The sequence below is a fragment of the Pezoporus wallicus genome, unplaced genomic scaffold (assembly GCF_028554395.1).
Source record: "Pezoporus wallicus isolate ANWC-B61680 ecotype Strahan unplaced genomic scaffold, APGP_CSIRO_Pwel_v1 contig_6354, whole genome shotgun sequence".
Taxonomy (NCBI): Eukaryota; Metazoa; Chordata; class Aves; order Psittaciformes; family Psittacidae; genus Pezoporus; species Pezoporus wallicus.
In genome coordinates, this window is record NW_026638688.1 from 1,520,425 (window position 1) to 1,541,698 (window position 21,274).

Genomic DNA, 21,274 nt, shown 5'->3' on the forward strand with positions numbered 1-21,274 from the left:
ATATTGCCAGGAAGCTTTCCCTTGCCAAAACCATCCCTAGGTGATGCTAAACCCATTAGACAGGAGGTGATCCCATCTGCAAAACAGTGCCATGCCACTAAAGGGAAGAAAATCAGTTTTCAGAGTGGACAAGGCATCTCATTTATTTTTATATATCTACAGACACATCCCTGTGCAGGCACAGCCTGTGAAGGAGTGAAGTGTGGGAACATCATAGGAAATGGAGTGTGAGCATGGTCATCACTAACTGGGGTGTGAATCACTTAGCTGCCTCTTGGGCTCCTCTCCCCATACTCCTCAGGACCCTGAAGAGGGAAGAGGTGAATGTCCCTGTGGCTGTGTCCTGCCCAGCTTGGTGGCTGTAGGACTTTGTCCCTAGAACTCCTCACAACTTCTCCAGTTTCCACCTGACAAGAGTTTGCCTAAATTTAATATTATGCTCTCATTTTCCTAGTTGCTTCTCCATGATTATTTTTATCCTGTTTCCTGTTTTCCTACCAGAATGTGTTGGAAAATGGACCCAGTGAGAGCTGTCCTGCCAGGCATAGCATCATTTATATGCTGTTTTCCAAAATTTTAACTGACATGAACAGAAGAGTCATTGGAATATCTCTTCTTGCCTTTAGCTGCTTTTCCCTGTAGCATATTGCTCTTCAGCTGCTTGGCATCATTTTTTAATTAAGATTAGGAAGGTGCTGTACTAAACCCATTGCTAAAGCATAGGCTGTCTTCTACATATCTCCTATGGAAATTAATGGGCTGTCTGGATTCCAGTACAGGATTGAGATGTTACTGTGTAAATCTATCAATAAAGTGTAAATCCATCAATATAGGCAATCAAGTGAGTCAGGTAAGGTTTATAATTAATACACCCTTGCTGCTATCCCTCATTATTCTGCTCAGTTTGTGTAACTTGGGCCCACAAGAGCAAACTCTTCAAACCACATGGCTTTTCAGGGGTCTCCCCATCCCCTGACATCACATTTCATACTGTTGGTAGTGTTTCAGGAGGTTGTAGCTATGCAGTAATAATTGGGAGGGAAATCCTTGAATCAGAATGGTTTGGGTTGGAAGGGATCTTTAAGATCATCCAGTTCCAACCCCCTTCCACTAGACCAGGTTGCTCTAAGCCCTGTCCAACCTGACCTTGAACACTGCCAGGGATGGGACAGCCACAGCTTCTCTGAGCACCTTGTGCCAATGTCCCACCACGCTTAGAGTAAATAACTTCTTATGATCTAATCTGAATCTCCCCTCTATCGGTTTAAAGCCATTCCCCCTTGTCACTACATGTCCTTGTAAAAAGTCCCTCTCCAGCTTTCAATTCATTCTCATTTAAAATTCTTAATTCTCTTTCTATTTTGTTTTAGGTTTTTTTTTGAGATTTGGTACTGAACATGGTTCTAATTTTGGTATCAAGGTGTGTTTGGACCATTCTGAGCATCTCAGGGGACGGTGTTCTCCAGTGGTCAGATGATGGGAGGGAGGTGTGGTGGTTGCAGAGCTGATCTAGGGTCAAGACCTGGGTGTCTCCTTTCTCTCTCATTTCTTGACTTTGTCTACACTGCCAGGCTGGAAGCTGCTCTCACCTGGCCAGTCTGACCAGGTCTGGTGCCTGCTGTACTTCAGCCAGCTGTTCTGAATCAGAGGATTGTTTCACTTGTCCATAGGAATAGAGGTTTTGAAGGAAAAGAAAATTTTAAAAACAAAACCAATTAAAAAATGCACCTTCTCTTCCCCAAACTCTACCTCATGGCTGACATCATGGGAAGATGCCTCAGTAACAAAGAATATTGTTTGGCTTTGTCCTTCACATTCCAAGCTCTATCCACTTTCCAGCAACCATGCACATTTCATTTTTTGCCTTTCCCATTCCAGATATTTTCCAATTTCTCCCAAGGATTTACCAAGACATGCTATATCAGGTTAGTTTTCTTCTCTTCCTGTTGGCCTCCCCTCTAATTCCACGCCCAAATACGCATACAGAAATTATCTCATGATTCAGGGCAACACGCAGCTCTTCAGATCTGCCACGAACCATAGGCAGTTTACTTCTCTGTTCCAAAATCTCCACTGTGAACCTGCATGTAGTCTAATTTTGAGTCAAAAAGAAATGTTAGGGATGACCACATGCTAAATTAGGACCTTACTTGGCTAAATTAGGACCCTACTAACAACTATTCTGATCTGAGAAACATACGGCAGCAATTTATCACAAGGATTTATGCTGAGCTGTGTTGACCAGTCCAGATGAATGCATATGTCATGCAGAAGAATGTTTTCTTCCTCAGGTGGAGCTGAGCCGACTCTGTGCACAGTCGCAGCCTGCTTGCTTGTCTTTGAGTCCCTCATCCCTCTGCTCTGCTTGACTCACTTGTCCACCTGTTTCAAACCTTGCAAATGGTTTCTGTTTCCCAGTTCTCTTTTAACTGGACAACAAGGCACATTGCTTCTTCCCACGTAAATCACATTCCAGAACTTTGATGTCATCTTTATTTCCCTCTCTCAAGTCGTCTGAGAAACCCTGCACAGGATGACACCTTCGTTTTTACCTCTTCTTTGAGAGGCAGCTGAGCAGGGCTACTTACATACTGCTGGACCCTTTAGCATCAATAACAGCCCATCTCAGAGCACTGATCTGCTGAAGCAGTATGGTCTGCCAGGTCCCACCTCATCTGAGAAAAGGTTTTTCACTAATAACACTGTGGTCCCTTCTGAAGACAAGGGAGAGACAAGAAAGGGATGAGAATTTGGCAGTATGGTTTTATTGTTGGCACAGCTGCTATGTGAACTATAGCCTCAAACTCAGAATTTCAACAAGGCACCTTACTTGATGCTTTTCAACCTTGCCTGAGTTTACTGTTCAGGTTCATAGTGGGGTGTTTTATTAAAAGCAGACTAACTTCCAGAGGCCTTGAGTGATCTTGCCTTCCTGTTCTCTTTGCTGGAGCCAAGTTACCAAAGCAAAACGCTTTCAGCTATTTTGTTGAGATAAAAAAGGGTATTAGTGTTATGTCAACTGGGGTACCTCTGTCTTATGAACCACCCTAAAGATGGCAAGAATTCTTCTGGCTATGTGGGGGAACTAAAATAATCTATTCATAGTTTTCTTACCTTGACAAAATACAGGGAGTGACTCAAATATGTCCCATCCTTATGGAAATTAATTGTGTTAATGGGATCATTAGAATTTAGAACTACTGTCATCAAACTGGTTTTTGCAGCTAATGATGGTTCTTGGGAAGATTATGTCATAATGAAGGCGGAGAATCTGGTCATCTATATATATGTGATCTGACCTGAGCCCTTTCTTTGGGTTTCATTGAGCAATGCACTAATAGAGTCAACGTAGGCAAACAGCTGCCACCCTCACCATGAAAATAGAAGGTGCCTCGGTGGTCCTTGCTCTGGCATTTTTCTGCTTCTTCTCAGGTTAGTAACTTCTGATGTTCTCTGTGCTGAAATGTGGGACTAGCAGAGGACACAGCGTGGGAGCTCCCATAAAGGCAGTGAGACACCGGATTAGAGAGCCCTCGTTCTTTAAAAAGCATAGTGACATAACCGGAAGACCATAATTTCTTACTGTACTACTTGTATTGATTTGCTATAACACATTCTTGGTAACAGCTCTTTCTCTTGTGTGTGAAAATGTTTTCTCTTGCGTGTGAAAAGTTCTATTGATAGGTGAGAGTATCTATTATTAGTAGATGTAGCAGCTTAAGAACAAACAAACTCAGTTGTATAAGTGGAGGAATACAAATTTCCAAGCAGATTGAATTTTATGTTAAAAGATTAACTTTGAAAAAAGTGTAATGCAATTTTTGGTAAATTCAGAAAGCCAGGAATTTCTTGTCACACTTGCTAAGGACTCCATTTTTGTATGTCTACAATAGAGATTTTAGCATGCCTACAACAGAGATTTTAGCAGGAGTTTAAGCTTGATGCAATGGTCTTTACTGCTTATTTCTGTTGAAAAAGAGCTGGTGGAGGATTTCTTGATGGCTTCCTGTGATGCTACAGATGATGCAAGAGGAAAGGATGAAATGTATTATACGGGCTCTAAGTGGCGTAGTAAAAAGAAACATATATCAGCTGCTTATCTGCTGACTCATTATTAATTTGGCAATTTATGTGAGGTACTGCAAATGGAATGGGCCTTGAAAAGGAATTTGAAGTTTTAGACAAACAACAATGATATGGCCTAGCTTTGGTATCCCAATTTTAAGGGATGAAGATAAAGCAACAAAAAAATTTGAGTAAGGTTGATGCAACTACTGAGGCAGTGGGATATAATAATAAACAGTGAATCATCCTTGGAATTTGGACTTTAAGCCTGAGAAAAGTAACACAGTAAAAGGAGGACACAAAGACACAACAAATAGATGTGCTTTTGCATTTGAATGACAAAAAGTGCAATGTTCCAGAAAGTCTCTAATGCCCAGTCCTTTCTATTAGTGTGCAATAATGCACTGGATTAGCTCTTATCTGGAGGTTATTTGGGTGGATTAGGAAACTGCATCAAGTATTTTAATTAAATGCTTTTGGTTTAAAATTTCCCTTCAAAGGTTTTTGTATGGTCTCATTGTTGGTTTTTCTGTTGCAGATGCTGCCAGCCAAGCTTCGATTAAGGCAAGTCCAACCTTTTCTATTCTTATTCTCCTTTTGTTTTGCCAGCTATACTGCTTAATGCATGCTCTGAGCAAAGCCATTTAGGCAGGCTAATCTTAGATATCATAACACTTTTTCAGTGGTGGAAAAAGCAGTGAATTTCTTCATGTTGAGAGACAATACTTTTGTAATACAGCAATGGCTCTAGCTGACAGTGTATATTTGGTGCACTATGCTGAGCACATACCCGAGCAGCTCTGAGCTGGAAATCTCATGAGATGAAGTTAGAAATGTCATATATTATATTTCTAATGATATTTCAGGATTTTGTTTCTGATCAGAAGCTGGGGTTTCTGCTGGATAACTTCCTAGTTTGATAATTAAAAGAATTAAGGCAAGTCCTTTGAGTCTCAGGAAATTATGTGATCCAATGACTGAGAAGTCAGCTCTGTTCATGTTTTAATCAAACAAGCTTGTCTCTCCATAGTAAAGACCCTTTGGAAAACATAGTAGCCCAAAATAACTAAATGCTTCATTGATTCTCCTTCTCCTGCATTTCGGTTACCCAGCAGAAGAGGCAATTGGTTGCTGCAGCTGTGTTTCCTAAGAGGATTGTCCTTTTCTGTGCTTCAGTCTTTCACCTGAATTGCTCTTCAGTCACCCTAGTAGATTCATCCCACTGGAACTTCTAGGGCTATATTTTCCGCTCTTGACTAACTTTATAACATGGATTCCTCCCCTGCAGTGGATAGCAATTTGCAGCTGCATGCAAACTAAATATGTATTCCTTTTCCCATTAATAACGGCCCTCTCAACATGTTTTGAACTTTCTCCTTGTCTTTTTTACCTTGGGAGTCACAAGCAGGGCTCTGGGTGCTGCCTGTACCACATGTGGTGTGCAGTGAGGGATAGGGATGAGGAGTGTGGTAGCCCCAGGGCTGGTGTTAACAAACTGTGTTGAGAGCACATAGTCAACCCAAAAAAGCTTAAACAAACTGTTCTCAGGATCAAGATGGCCTCTCAGGGGGCCTCCACTGACTGCTCTCCTCTGTGCTTTTCAGGATGAGTGCACGAAAATTTGGTCACTTCTGCGCAGTGGGAAGTTTTCCTGTCCCACCACCAAGGAGCACATCAGCAGCCCGGATGGAAAAGCAGACCTCAACAAGTGCCTGATGTGCCAAAGGCTGCTGTGAGTATCGGCTCCCCGGTGGCTCGTGCGCTGGCTACGGTAGCCACACTGCCCATCTGCAGCACGTCCTCCTCTCCCATAGCAATGAGCCCACTCTCAGGACTCTTGTCCGTGGTGTAAAGTCATAGTTCTGGGCTAGACAGACCAGGTAGTAGGTCTTCAGAAAACCTGTGACCTCAGTAGCGCTCTCTAGCTCCTCACATAGGGTGTGAAGAGCAAATCCAGGGTGAAAACACTTGTTTCTTGATTCCATAGATGGTGTTTAGTAGGATGGAAACACCTGGAGCTTAGGCAGAGAGAAAGGATGGCAAAATGCCCCCAGTGCAGAGATGCTGAAAACTCTGGGCAGGTCTCACTGGGCCAGAGTCCCAGCGCTGGTCCATCCCACTGCCTTGCGCAAACGGGGAGGTGGGGTTGGCAGGACTGGACTTTAAACATTAGCTATTTTGGTTTTAAGTTCGAAGACTGCATGCTGCTCTGTCACTCATCCTCCCTTTCTTGCAGGGAAAAAGACTCAAAAAACAAAGGGAGTGGTGAAGAGGTGAACAGGAATGCGGACTCCTTGGGAGAGGTGAGGTGAAACGCTGCTACTAAAGCCAGTTTTATTGGCATGCTGGGAGCAGGACAATGTGGTGGCATTGTGTCTTCCTCTGACCCACTTGCTGAGTGCATTTCCTTGTCTGAAGTGGGAAATGCTGGCTTGGCCAATGGGGAAGGTCCCAGCTATGTGCCTGTAATGGGAGCAGGGAAAATATACTCTTCCTTTGGAAGATGGTCTAAAGGAGCTCAAGGCTTTGTGCCATCCATGAGCATAAAAGAAACGAAAACTCCTCGGGGCTCCTCACAGGCAATCTGGTCCCTTTCAGGCAATTACTAACATTGCATATATGGTCCGTGTCTGACCCAGAGCACAGGCTAAAGGGATACCTGCCTGTTTATAAGGTACACCATTGGCATCTGACAAATAATTAATAGCAATGATGATGTATGTGAGCTCTGACTAGGGCAGGGTGTGGGAGCAGGCTGACTCTAATTGTCCCTTGTTTATCTTGTTGATGCACCTGGCTGGTTTCTTTTACCCATAGCTGTTTTTCTAGATAGCAGGTCTTTATGTGGAGGGAGTTGTCTTTTGAGCCTTGGGTTTTTATTCTAGATAGGAGTGAATTGGTTTCCATCAGATAGTGTTGGCTGCAGGATTTATTTTTTCTTCACATCTGGTTAAGCAGGGTCGCTTTCTAGCTCTTGTGTGCCTGGACAATTTAAAAGCTTTGTAAAGCACAGCTGTCCTAAGGGAGATCTTTCTTTAAACACCTGACATGGCAAAGTGTGATTCTGAAGGCAGAAGGACACTTTCAGTGTTAGGAAGAGACCTACACTGAATTTCTTTGTTCAGCCATAGATTTTCTGTCTGGCTTTTGGCAAGTAATTTTCTGGGCTTGACTTCCCCATCTGCAGAGCTGGGATAAGTTATCAAACCATCTCCTCTACACACTGGGGGGGGGAATAATGCATTACGGATATACGCTTGGCAGATAACCTTAAAAGTGCCGTATAAAAGAACCTAAAGACTTCACATATAGCATGTTTCTTCTGCTGCAAACTGCTTGTGTGCCCTGAAAGTTATAGAAAAGCTGTTCAGAGGAAAACAAAGACCAGGTTTAAACATTTAAGCAGGTTTTGCTGCAAAAGCCTCTGGTGAAATGGAGTGCTTTGCTTCACATAACACATAATGTCATGTTAAGTGGAAGGTAAAAATACCCACTTCTTCCTCCAGAATACCTGGGAATGTCAGATGTGCAAGGATTTATTTTATTTTTAATGCCTGCAGCTTCATCTTTTTTACTGTGTGTGGATTTTAAAATTCTTGGTACTGTGTTCAGTCATGAGAGATGGGAAAAATGACTTCCTCAGTCAAAATTCAGTGGGAAATTATAGCTTTTATACATGGAGCAGAACCTAGGTCCTTTAGGCAGGCTCCTGCATGTCTTATCTATTAGGAATAGAAATAAGGCTGCCCTGGCTGCAAAAGACAGATCTGCTCATCTAAACATACTAGTTCATTTGGTTTATGTTGCATGCTATAGTTTAAGAGAACACATCAGGCAAACTACGATTTTCCACTTAGTTACACCTCAAGGAAACAAAATAGTGTTTGAAATGTAATTTGTTGGGTGGATAATCCTTTGTGGATTTCTTGGAGATGCATCCCTGTCAGTGTATCTGTGTCAACCCACACTCTTGGCATTTCCACAGGATGACTGCCGAGAGTTTCGGGACCTGTTCAAGAAAGGAAAACTTTCCTGCACCAGAGAAAATGACCCTGTCCGTGATTCCTCTGGGAAGCAGCACAGCAATAAATGCATCATGTGTGCAGAGAAGTTGTGAGTAGAGGAAAAACACAGCCTTTTCTGTTGAGAAAACAGCTGCTGGAGGGACCCTGTTGCCAATGCCAGTGGTTGGCATCACTTGCTTCTCCTGCAGCCGATGGTGGGGAAAGCCTCTTGCTCCCTGGAGCACTGTGGTATTCACTTTCTCATCTTGCTTCTCTTCCAGCAAACGGGAGAATGGACAGGAGTCATCTAAAAACAGACAAAAGGAAGATAAGGTGAGATTAAAGTATTAGGCAGGTCAATATAAAACTTTATTGGATTTTCACCCACGATAGAGAAAAGGCAACATTATTCTACTCAGTTACTCTTTCTCCACTGATTTAATTTTGAGATCCACTTTCCTTTCCCTCATTTCGTGTTTGTATTCTCAAATCCCCCAAGTGAATAACTTGTGCCTGAACTTTACAGTTTATCCTGCTGACCTGTGGATCTAGGGACAGGCAAATCCCATCAGAATAAGAAACCAGGTGTGCTGTGCTATCCTAGAACCTGGCTCAAGGGTGAAGAATCAGTGCTGCTGAAGGTGCTAATTAGGTGAAAAAGAAAGACTCTAAATCTGAACCCTGCAAAGCTCACAAGATCCTTGTATTCTGGGAGATTTCAGCCCTGAGCTGTCTCCATGGACTTGCGGCTTTCCTTGTTGGAAACTTTGGTGATGCCGTTTGTCACCTTATCTTTACAGCCCTGCAGCCACCATGTTCCTGCACACTGGTGTTTCCCTGGTAAGGGGAGAAAAAGCTGTTTTCCAACACTTACCTTTCGACTTCTCCTATGGTAGGGACTGGAGTGGTCTCCTTAAGCCTCAGTCTTGGGCATAATCCTGTTTCAGTGCTTTTCCTAATGACTTTTGGAAGTGTAAGTGAAATCTGCTGATGACAAAGCTGGGAGGCAGCATCAGCAAAGAGGATCAGCAGATCACTCAAGACTAATTGGATAGCGCTGAGGCCTGGAGTAATAGAAACAGGATAAAATGTAATAACTGGGAGATCACAGAGTCAGTGATTAACAAGAATTCCTGCTTGTCACTTAGAAGTGACAAAGGATAAGAAAGCCCTGCGTTTATTAGTGGGTCAGGCACACGGCACACCATGAAAAAGGCAAAGGCAAGTCTTGGATGTACGCAGCAAGGTTTTTGCAGCAGAGGTCAGGAAACTAAGAGAGCTCCATATATGCTAATTTAAAGGAAGACTGAGGGAGGCTATTAGGGGAAGGCAGAGCTGTTTTAGAGGCAGAGGATTGGGGTGCAGAGCTGGGTTTGTCACAGGGAATAAGGCACAGAGGGGCTGGGAGAGTTTTCATGGGCTTGTTGGGGAGGGAAAGCATTGCTTGAGCTGCACAGGAATGTGAGTACAGGCTGGTGATGGGAAGAAGCAGTGAGGGTCTCAGGTGAATTGGGGTGCAACAGTTATTTCTGATGGGAGCAATGTAAGGTGGCTGCTGGCCACAACCAGAGCAGGGTCATCCTGTGCTGGGGTTGTGTCTCTCCTCCTCATGGCTCTTTTGGCTCTAGGGAATTGTGGGGCTTTGTACTCTGGGTATTTTGCTGAGGTTAGTCCAGTCTTGGCAAAGCTGAGATGCCCCGGCTGGGATGCAGAACATAATCCTGGGGAAATCCTCCCCTGGCAGAGAGGATGAGATGCTGGAAACTTCTGAGCAAAGCAAAGGATGAGGCCAGTGACCCCCTAAGGACCTTACTGCAATCTAACCAAAACTCTCCTACACACAAAACAGGCAGAAAAGTACAAGTATTGAAACCTACCTGTAAAAAACCCAAATGGGACGTGGGATGCAGTTACTTACCCTTTGTACTTGCTGTTTGGAATCAGCTATTGCAGCGCCTGAAACAGTTGAAATTAGGGAGGTTGAATGTTTACATTTGCCCCATGTTACATAACAGGGGAAAATTAACATGGTTTCTGTACAGTGATTTTGAACAGGGAACAAATTAATCATCCATTCTGCAAACAGACTCCCACTGCTCTTGGACTATTAGGTATATTTACATGGTGCTTTTATGTTTTAACTACTGCTTCTTGATTGACATGGCCCAAAGCGTGGTTGGTTTTGGGGATACTACTTGCTTTGTAAGTTATTATCTGAGCTACAATCTGGGAATAGGCTGTAGCTGTGTATTAAGTATGTTGGGAGAAGTGGGAGGGACTTCAATACTGTATCAGTCACATCACTGGCATGCTTTGGATAGCCCAACAAGGAGAATAATAATTAGTTGGAGCATAATAATTAGTAGAAAACTCCCAACACGTGCTGTGCAGGCAGAAGGACCCGTAATTTTTCTGACTCACTTTTCTCTTATATACTAAGTGACTGCTACTGCACACCCTCTTCTCTTGCCCACACCCAGGCTCTCCTGTGATGCGTTTGTGATGCTGCAACACTTTTCTGGCAGGAAATATCACGTTTCTAGGAACTGGATCAATAAGACAAGGAGGACAGGGTACCCTAATCACTGCCCTCCTTCTGCAGGACGTTTGCAGTGAGTTTCGCTCCCAGTTTGAAGCTGGTGGACGACTGTCCTGCACGAGGGAGAACGACCCTGTTCGGGATTCCTCTGGCAAACAGCACATCAACAAATGTCTCATGTGCGCTGAGAAGTTGTGAGTACAGCTTCCTCTGAGCCACAACAGCAGAGAGGGAAACCTCCAGCAGCAAAACTGCAGTTTCTGCCTCTGAAGCTGCACCAGAGCAATGCCTGGGAGAGAGTCCTGAATCCCAGTGGCCCTTCAAGAGAGGTTCCGGCAGTAGGGCTCCAGCCATTGCCCCTCTTCCCACTTCCCTTTCAGCGCAAAGGGGCCAGGGGCAGGTGAGAAGCAGCGTGGAGCAGAGAAGGAGAAACAAGGCTGATAGAGAGGAAACCCTTTCCCAGGGGACTGTTGGGCACGGGCAGCTCCTGAGGAGTTTCCCACATGTGTACTTTGCCTTCCAGATGCTCTCTCCCTACTCCCATAGAGCATATGCAGAAGCAGCCCTGATATGAAAGCAACCACCTGGATCCAGGATGTAGCGTACAGTGGGAATGGTGAGGAGAAGGGAGAAGGCTTAGGGGTGGGAATTAGGAACAGGACCACCAGAAACAGGGACTGCGATGGGGAGGTGGTGCCTCATGTCATGACATTAGCTTTTATAGGGCAGCCTTGGGTGCTGGTGGCAGTCACACTGCCATAGCAATACCTTTTCCTTTTCTCCCCTTCTTCTAGAAAAAAGGAAGCCCAAAGAGGAGGTCAGTCTGGTGGAACTCGCCAGCTCAACAAACAAGCTTCAGGGAATACAAGCCAGGTGAGATGGAGCTCAGAGCCTGCTCTGAGCTCAGAGAATGGGGCTGGTAAGAGTCTGGGATCCTGATGGTCAGCTTGGGCGTTCAGGAGGCTGGAGCCAGCTGACAATGGGGGAGAAACAGGTTGTGTTGCAAAGCCTCACTCATCTGTGGGATGAACCTGTGTGTAAGCACACGAAGTGGGCATGTCTGGACTTGACAGAACAGCCCCTCTCACTTTCCCAGTGGTGTGATGCTATATGAGAGATAAAGGGCAGGTTCAGGCACCCACAATCCTGTAAGACCTCAGATGATAATGTTTGGTGGGTATTAAAGCCAACGGGTGGGTATGGAGCAAACATCAAACCTGTTTCTCCAAGAACAACCCCATAAATCTCTGCTTCTGGGAGGAGAAGGGGAGGACAGGAGCCGCTTTAGCTTTGCGAATTCTCTAGTTGTGTAAAAGTTGTTTCTGTGTTTGGTTGTTGAATGTGATCCTGCCCCTTTTGCAGAAGGGCTGCGGTGGTTCAGGGTCACAGCAGGATATGAATGAGAGACGTCCCTTTTCATCGAGTAGAGGGTAAGTTCAGCAGTGCCTGGGATGACAGCCTGTCCCCCCAGCCACCCCACAAGCCCTGGCATCAGTTTCTGTCCCCTTCCACCTACATGTTTTTCCCTAGAGGTGGTTAGGACACTAACTGGAGCCAGAATGGTTCCGCACTATCTGGGGTAGAGAATTGAACACGGGTCTTTGATGCTCAGTACAGCAATTCTTCCCGACATCACTGGCTGAGCTGGTGATGGGGAAGAGGCACATAGAGCGAAGCATGTTCTCATGCAACCTTTGCTCCTTTTTGGCCTTAGCTTTCTTGTGTGTGAAGCACCAGTGGTTGCTGGTGCTCAAAATCCCTCTTGGGACACCTTTTTGCTCAGCAAACCCTGCTTCCTGGCAGAGCATACGTGTCTGCCTGGCCCTGGCTCACCCTCACCCGCTGGCTTGGAGTCAGCACCTGGTGTACCACGTGCTTTCTGGCACTGGTCAGGCACTTCTGTTTGTTTTGTAACTGCTGGACCTGAGCAGGACCCAGCTGCTGTTTTTTTGGAGCCTTTGCTGGGGACCTCTGAGATTTCTTACTTTTTAGCTGGTGCCATTCCTTTGTCTCCCCATCCACCAAGTGATGCCAGAGCCCTGGGGAGGGGAGGCACTTGGGCTGAGCGCAGGGCAAGGTTTGTCCTGCTGCCTCCCTGCTAGCATGTGACTGAGGGGTTTCTCACCCTCTCCTTTGTCAGTGGGTGTGTGAAGAGGGTGGGAGTCTGTGGAGAGGGTGGGTTTGCACTGTGCTCCCCTTGCTCAGGACAGGCGGTGTGATGAGCTGTCTCTCTGCTCTTCCTCCCTTCCAGCCCAGAAGGAAACACAGCTCAGAGCGGTAGGAACTGCAAGACAGCACCTGGCCGCAAGACACAGAGCAGGGACACCGATGCCTACCGGCTGGTAATCCCACCTCCTGCATCTCGGGTGGCATCTGCATAGGCAGAAACGGGGACTGCTCCCATGGGTTGCTCTGCTAGTGCTGAGTCCCTACCAGCTCCTTTCCCAGCAGCTCCTCCTTGCTGTGATCCTAAAGCTTCTTGGAAGGGTTTGAACGAGTGGAATCATCTGTACGCCAATGCTAGCTCCTATATCACACAGTACGGAAGCAGAGGGAAAGGGAGTGGGGCTGGATGTGCCCATATGGGCCCCTCCTAAGCCAGTTTTGCTTCTGGGCTTTGCTCCTTATGGAAGTACATCAGCTATGGGGGTGTTGATCTTGACCTCAGGCTGGGTGCCTGCCCCACATGTAGTGAAAGTGGGGTGAGGAGTGCCACTCTCCTCATGCTGAAAAGGTGCTGAGTTAAAGGCCATGGCCAGAACAGTGTGATGGAGCTGACCAGGGGATGAGGACAAGATTGGCAGAAGGAAGGAGTGCTAAAAGGGGAAACACTGAGTGATAGATGATGCCTGTGTATGGAATAATGTGGGAGGAAGATGGGGGTGTCTGCTGTCCCTTGTCTCCATGAAAATGCAATAGTTTCAACAGAGCTAAAAGTGGAAAATATGAAACTAATAAGTAAAAATAAGTTACCATCAAAAGGGAGACCAAACCGTGGATCTCGCTGCTATAGGGTGTTGTCAAGGGCTAGGATGACTAAAAATACTACCTGATATTTTAACCCCTCTAGCATTTGCATAGACTGCTTTAATTAACATTCTGGAAGGGAGAGAAAATGTGTTTTTGTGGATCTTACTACAAACTGCCTTAACGTTTTGTGAAGCCTTTTCCACTGACTACTTATAGTAAAGGGATATTTGAGTTAAAAACCCTGGTAGGTGTTGCAGGTACAGCAATTTTGGTGCATTCCAGAGGAGGCATGAGGTGTAACAATGCCAGTGTGCTTAAGCGCTTAGTGGTATTTCCTGGTAGCACCGGAGGAGGAGTGGATGCTGATGAGCCTGATTGACAAGAAGTGATTCAGAGAGCAAATCTCCTCCTCTCCTCTTTCCAGGGCCACCTGTGGGCTTTGTCACGGGAATTCCTAAGTGCCAAAGGGATAGTGGCACTGGCTGCTGGGATCGATGATGTGTTGGGCTGCGGTGGGGTGGCAGTAATGCAGGCACACGGGTCATGCTGCGGGTAGCAAAGTCTGGCATGTAGGAAGGCATCTAGCAGAGAACTGCAAAGGTCAGCATTGTCTGCTTTCACGTCATCCGTAATTACCCAGACGAGGGAGGAAGCAACACATTAATGGAATTAGCAAGTGATGCTTAACTAGCAGGTGCTATCACAGCATCCCAACATCACCATCCTCCCTATGCCACCTGGTCTGAAACCTTCCTTGCCTCTGGGGCTTCCTGCTCTGTAGCACTGCTGATAAGCCATCATTTTGAGCTAAATACGGCATCTCCAGGTGGGACAGGGGGAGGAATGTCCTCTCCATCTCAGATGCATTTCTGTTCTGATTGCACAATTTGCAGTTGTTGCACCATGTTCTGTAGCTCCTAGAGATGGGAACCCATTAGTCAGTCCTCCTTGGTCTGTTTTTCAACACCCGGAGCAGCGGTGGGTGACCAGGCTGAGGAAGGGGATGTGTGTGTGCCAGGCTGCAGTATCTCTGACCTCTGCTGTTTGAAATTTGCTATGACTCTGCCAATACCCATTCCGGCATGCTTGTAGCATGGGCATCTAAGTGTGAGAGGCATTTCTGGTTCCCGAAGGGGCTCTTCGTTCTTGGAGTTTGTCCTGGTTGTGCCACGTGTGGCTTGTAAGGAAAGCTGTGTCTAAATGTTCTCGTTGTCGTGCTCAAGAGGAAACAAGAGGGCACCCTTAATTAGTCATAGCTGCTCGTATCTGCTTGTGTCTCTTCATACAGTGGGTGTCAGAAGTTGTGCTGCGTGTCTCACCACCCTCAGGCAGCGCGAGGCTGCTGGAGAGGGTTTTCCTTAATTTCGGCTGATGGGTTTTGTCTTTGTTCTTGGAGATGAAACAGCATCAAGGCCCTGATAAGGACTAGGGTCAGGCAGCAGTTCTCATCTTCTTGTGGATCCCTGGTGAGAGAAATAAACCTGCTCTGTGCAAGGCAAATCTGATGAGCGGGCCTGTGACAGGCGGGGCAGGCTCTGTCCCTAAAAGCTTGGCTGGCCGGTCCAGCAAGAGACACTATCTTCTACAAGCCTGGCATTGCTGGAGGAGTGCTGGACCTGCTCCAGGGCAGAGGGGCCCCATGGAAAGGCTTGGTTTGTAAGTGCTTTTAAGTCACATAGAGGAGGGTCATGCAAGTGAACCAGCGCCAAATGTGATTTCTTTCTCTCTTCAGCTGGACTGTGATCGAATTCTGCACGGGGTAAAGGGTGGAAGGATTTTCTGCAGCAAATCCTCAGAACCAGTCTGTGGCACTGATGGGAAAACATACAAAAATGAATGTGACTTGTGTTCAGCTGCCATGTGAGTAGGCGGAGAGATTTCAGTAATACAGGGCCATCCACCATTCCCGAGTGTCTTTTGCAGCACAGTGTTTGTTTTGATATATCATGACTCATTATCAAGTGTGTCCTTGGTGCCTTGCTGTTAAGCAAACATAGATCAAAATGCTTGAGATTAATCTGATGACAGCTAATTAAGATACACAAGTTTCCAGAGTCCCCTATTCCCTTTCTGCCCGATTGTAAGATTGCTTGGGGACTAATAAATGCCATCATATTGGAAGTAGCATCAAAGTATTAAGGAGCCCACAGAGGAATGTCATCCTGATGGCAGAGTGTTGTGGCATTGCAAGTGAATAATAAGCAATGTCTTGTCCTCACTTTGCAGGAAAGCTTCAAACTACATCACGGTAAACTATCGAGGTGAATGCAAAAAGCCTGCTCCTGAAGTGGTAAGCGGCATGCCATGGCTGGGCTGGGGAAACATCAATCTCTTCTTTCCCCTTGTGAAACTCTCCTGCCAGCACCATCTCGGCTTGTGGGGACCTGATCCGGGGAGCCACAATGGAGAGTGAAAAATGAGAAGTAGTTGTCAGGCCTAGACCCTGCAGGGAGGGTAACCAACAGCTTAATTGAATGAACAAGTTACTGAACCAACAGGTTAAAGCTGTGGTCTGCAACTGCTCTTCAGTCACCTGGTGCAGCACACTGCTATTGTCAGGGTCAGCTCGGGGCATCCTGCAGGCTGGGAGGGCTCTGTTGTACCAAAAGCATTGGAGCACTCCATCTCCTCTTTTCTTTCTTTTTTTTAAATTCTTCTGGGGTGAGATGTTGCTGAGAGGTGGAGAAAATCACCAAAGTGCATCTTTGCTGTGTATAGCACCCCACTTCTCACTCCAAGTGCATGACGGGAAGCCAGTCTGGTCCCTGCACCTGCAATGGTATCATTAGAGCCCCAAGAGTGGAGTGCTTGTGGTCCAGATGTTTAAATACAGGTTCACACTTGGCTTTAATATATAACCTGGGCTGTATGGTAGGAGTGTGACATTTCTGAGAAAACGTCTGGCTTTCCTCTTGGGACTTTGGTGAGGACAGAAAGACCAGAACTGTGTGAACCATAAAGGGCTCTTTTCCCAAATAATACCCAGGGAGATGGCTGGGAAATGAAAATTATTCACTAGGTGGCACGCTTTTGGGAAAGGTCTTGAGCCTTGACATCTTGTGTGATCCCACATAGCAGATGAGTTAAACATTCATCAGCTGTACTTTGTCTTTCCACCAATGGAAGCTCGTCAGTCTCCAGCAGTTTGATTTGCTGCCAGGGTTTCCCAGTTTGTGTCTCTTGAGTGTGCAGGATGCCCTGCAGTGCCCTGAGAGGAGCATCCTCTGTATTGGCTTGAACTCTTGAGAAACTGAATATTAATCCTGAGGGAAATACTGAAAATTGCTCCCCGAAGAGAATGAAAACATTGAGCTAGCCAAAGAGAAGTTCTGTAAAGTTTTGGATGGGAGCTTTTGCTTCTGAATACAAGTTTGCTATCAAGGTGCTTGTAGGCAGCAAAGAGCTTTTCTGCGGGGTAACCATCATGCCATAGGGTCACGTCATGCCTTCCTCTGCTTGCTGTCAGGATGCCTGCAGGTCCCCAAAACATTAGGAAGTAAACATCCCAGCTCCTCTTTCTCTCTTCTGTAAAGCAGCAGAGTGCTCTCTGTTGTTGAGAAAGTTGAATAAATTGCAGTGCAGAGAGAAATTATTTTGCCTGTGATCATAGTGGAGGCCTTTCTGTTTCAGCCTTTAGTGTGATAGAGCCACTGTTGGCTTGTGTATTCTGGGGCCACAGGGAGACCAGGCATTATGCAAGCCTGTGGCTTGTGCTGCCAAAGACAGATGAGACTGGGCGTACTGTGCAGCTGAAAACCAGAGGGGGTTCCCACAAAACTGTGCCTGGTCTGGGATTCCGTGCTGTTCTGTGTTTTATCAAGCTGTTACAGCTCTCAAGCCTTTGCAATTAGAGGAATACGCCATTTACTGAAAGTCAGACAGCTTGTAGCTGTGTTAAGTATTCCGAGGAGAGTTGAATGCAATTAAAAGGGAAAGTGATAAGCTTTTTCCTTTGGGCAAGAGAAACAAACCCCCATGCACGATGGATTGTTTTACTTATGTATATTATGTCACCCGAAGAATCAGACTAGAAATTTATAGAAGCTTTTGAATGACAAACAGAGCAATGTTATTTTCAGCGCTGAAATTCATGGTCACTTTCAATATGATGAATTCTTCTTTCTGCTGAAGAGTCAGGCACTTAATATATGCTACTTAAACCCAGAGGAAACCAGCTCCAGCAGTGCTTTTGGCATCACAAATGGTTTTAGACAGTTGCAATGTGCAGAATGAAAATGCAAAGGCCCCTCTTTAAGCTTTGGGGGAAGATAAGAAGTTGTTACCTCCAAAATGTAATATTTCCTTGAGTTGTGTTTTGAAACTATCCATGGAGAGCATTTTGTTGCCTGACAAAATGTGTGTCCAAGTCACCTCGTCCCTTTGCAGCTCAGTGTCTGCATCCATTCCTGAGGGGAAACCTCCTACTGGATTTCCACACTACCTGCCTGGTGACCACATTGCCTTCGGGGGGGGAAGCTTGTAGAAAAGGGTGAGAGGAGTGGGGCTTGAGAGGGATCTGACACCAGAGGGTGTATCTGTACAGTGCTGTGGTGGAAAACCTTGCATGCAGGGATATCCTGTCCCTGGGGCCTCAGGCTGGCCAGAATTCAGGCTCACCACCTTCCTTGGGAGGTCTGTGCCATGACCAAATTCCTTTGATCCTGTTCTGCTTTACTGAAGATAAATGTAGGTTTGAGTCCTGGGTTTAGATATCTTTGTTGGTAAGCTAGCTGGCCAGGAGGTCCTGCAGGGCTATGTCATGTGGATAAACTAATTGTGGGGTTTTCCAGCACATTTCACTTTCAATGCTGCGTATCTTGCGGTTCCTGTATTTGTTCTAAGGTTTTTCTAAGATCCATCCATCCATAGTCACCAATTAGTCAACAGGTCAGGGAACAAAGGGAATATCCAGTTTCTCTGTTTTAAAACAATCTGTTTCTTAACAAACAGACAACTCCCAGGTTTGCAGTGGACAAGTCCTGGTTTTCTTACAATGCCTGTTGTTTCATAATGCTTCTTTTTCAGATGGTGGAATGGGGGGGGGGGGAAGGGGGGAGTAGGTGTAAAGCGGGACCTTTCCCAGTTATATAGTAGGTGTGGAAACCACCTAGCTTCAGGCTGAAATCAGTCTTGTTTTCCTAGGCTGGCAGTGACCCAGCCTGCCTACCCTGGTGCCAGGCTCTGCTGTAGCTCCATGTGGCTGCTGAACTAACCAAAGGGGCTGTCACACTGATACTAATGCTTGGCAAGTGTCACACAGAAGTGGTCATGCTTGGGGGTGGACTTATTTTTTGCTCTTTCTTTCCAGAAGTAATGGAGCTCAGACTGCCAGCAAACACCAGGGATCAGCTGTGACCGAAGGTACCGAGACTGGCAGTGATTTACTCCCTTCTGTCCAGTCTGTCCTCTGGGGCTTGTGTTTCACAAGGGTTGGAGTGTCCTGCTGTTCTTGGACAGGCTGTAGAGATGGTGCAAAGGGCTCTTGCAGAGTGCTTTTCCCTCTTATCACAGCCAGGGCATGGTGGGGCTGAGCCCGTGGGAACATGCAAACATTCTAGTGCTGTGGTGGTGGGCCCTACCCATTCCTTTTGCCCTGCTCTGGTTTTCCAATCCCTGCTGATTGGGAAGGACACTGACAGAGGAGCATGCTGCTGTCCCCCATCATGGGGAGGCAGGGGTGGCCTAGAACCCCTACAGAGTGTGGAAGCCTCAGCGTTAAGGTTTTCACATAGTCCTTTCAGGTCCCTCCACTTTCTGGGACTATAGTAATAAACTGTCTTCCCCTGTCTCCCTAGGGCAAGTAAAGGAAGAGATGATGTTGAGCATCAGGAGAGCTGCCGAGTCCCCAGGACTGCAGAGCTGTCTTCATCCCCATCTGCGGCCAATGGGCCCTGTCTTGCTCAGGTGGAGGGCAAAGGGCTGTGGGGATGCAGCGGTGTCTTCCCAGATCTGCCCCACGCGCGCCGTCGCGGTCTCTGCTGCCTCGCTGTGTCTTTAACGTGCTTCTACAATAAAGATAACTCAGCATCTTCATGTCACTTTTCTTCACTGAGCCCCATGGGAGGGACACACCAGTCCCCTCTCCAGATTTACACTGCATGTCCCTTAGGCAATAAGTAAGTGCAGAGGCCCCTGGGGTGCACCAGCTGCTGTAAATACTCAGTGAAGATGTTGGACCCAAGGAGGAAGAGCATGGTCTGGGGTTTTGTGAGGAGGGACCAGGGATTAGGTTCTCTCCAAATCAATGTGGGGTCTTGGGTCAATCACTTCACCACCCTTTCAGCACTTTTTTCTTGTCTGTAAAACAGTTATTAAAAGATAACTTACCTACCTCAGAGGGTTGTTTTGAGATTTTGATTGGTTTACATTTGGAAACTCACAGAGGAAAACTGGTTGTAAAGCACTACAGATGTTGGGCTGGCAGTTTAGCTGTTGCAATAAGTGTCCTCTTCCAGCATCCTCATCTGAGGCACTGGGAAATCCAGACCACTTTGTTCTGAGCAGCTGTGGAAGTATATATACCTTGATGGATCACGTTGGATGGTGTGCGGAGTCCTGCCCCGGTGAAGCTGGAGCTGGAGGCAGCTGAGAAGGTCTCTGGGAACTGGAGGTGTGAATTTGTCCAGCAGGATTTCTTGCTCTGAGGGTGCAGGAGTACTGATGTCCTTGAGGCAGTGCTGGCTAAGCAGAAGCCATCTTGGTGGCCTGTGGACCTTCACTATGCACTTCTTGGTCACCCTCCTGCTTTGGCCTGAACTTCCTCTCCCAAACCAGACCCTGTAGGTACAAGGGCTAAGCCAGTGTTCACCCCCATCTTGAAGGGAGAGAGGTCCTTCCTCCTGGGTCCTGGTGCTGGGGAAGATGAAGTAGGGAAGTTCCAGGGTGTTGAATGACTTCAGCTATTTAATGCAAAGTATCATTGTTCCGAGATGTAACTGATTAACACACAGTTCTAAGTCATTTATATCTGAAACTGTTTTAAGATGGAGCCAGGTCTTTGAGCTAAGGGGCTTGCTGGTGACAACGTATCTGAGAATGGGGTGAGATTTGCAGAGCAGAAGACTGTGATGGCGGGTTAACCGAAGCCTGCTAGCAGTTTGCATGCATTTCCTGTACTTTATAGCTGATACTTAAAGCAAATATGTTCTTTATTTGTCTAAACTTTATGGCAGAACATTTCTAGAAGACCTTGAATGAACACAGACAGTGTTTGAGTCCATTTTAGCTGTGACCCAATATGTAAACACTTTTTGTTGCAGATAAGGCTACAGTGACTTTTTTTCAGATTTTGGCATGATTTTGCCTAATATCAATTACTTTTTCTCCCACCAAAGACATGGATTTTACTTTTTCAATGAAGTTATCAAATTCTTTTTTTTCTACTGCAGCTAATGAGAATTGATTTTGAGCTCTCAAAATGCTTACGCACCTGTTACATTTTATTTCTGCTGATAATAAAATTGGATTTTATTATCAGCAGACCAACATAAATAGGTGTTAATATTTTATTTGCGGACTTTTAATGTGAGCAAATATTATGACTTAGAAATAAATTATGAACACCTATTGCTACGTGGAAAATCCCCTCATTAAGTACAGTCATGCAGGGGCAAAGTCACCAGTTTGGTCCTGGTTAGCTCTTTTGGTGGATGTGAAAGTTTTTTGCCTTTGAGCTACGATGAAACAAGTAAATTCT

General features: G+C 46.0%; 1 protein-coding gene across 1 annotated transcript; it reads left to right on the forward strand.

Annotated features, from left to right (window-relative positions):
* The first annotated feature begins 5,497 nt into the window (after positions 1–5,497).
* Positions 5,498–19,611, forward strand: LOC130600525 (serine protease inhibitor Kazal-type 5-like). Its single transcript, XM_057411940.1, has 13 exons — positions 5,498–5,509; positions 5,670–5,797; positions 6,302–6,368; positions 8,051–8,178; positions 8,351–8,402; positions 10,672–10,802; positions 11,403–11,481; positions 11,971–12,038; positions 12,860–12,950; positions 15,311–15,438; positions 15,805–15,868; positions 18,887–18,939; positions 19,374–19,611. The coding sequence occupies exons 1-12, from the start codon at positions 5,498–5,500 to the stop codon at positions 18,890–18,892; spliced, it is 954 nt and encodes a 317-aa protein (XP_057267923.1). The 3' UTR covers positions 18,893–18,939; positions 19,374–19,611.
* Positions 19,612–21,274: the final 1,663 nt, after the last annotated feature.

Bases quoted from the DNA above. Each gene is read 5' to 3' on its own strand.
- LOC130600525 (XM_057411940.1), top strand. The intron at 11,482-11,970 runs GTGAGATGGAGC...CCCCTTTTGCAG, and splicing joins CTTCAGGGAATACAAGCCAG to AAGGGCTGCGGTGGTTCAGG. The intron at 15,439-15,804 runs GTGAGTAGGCGG...CTCACTTTGCAG, and splicing joins GACTTGTGTTCAGCTGCCAT to GAAAGCTTCAAACTACATCA.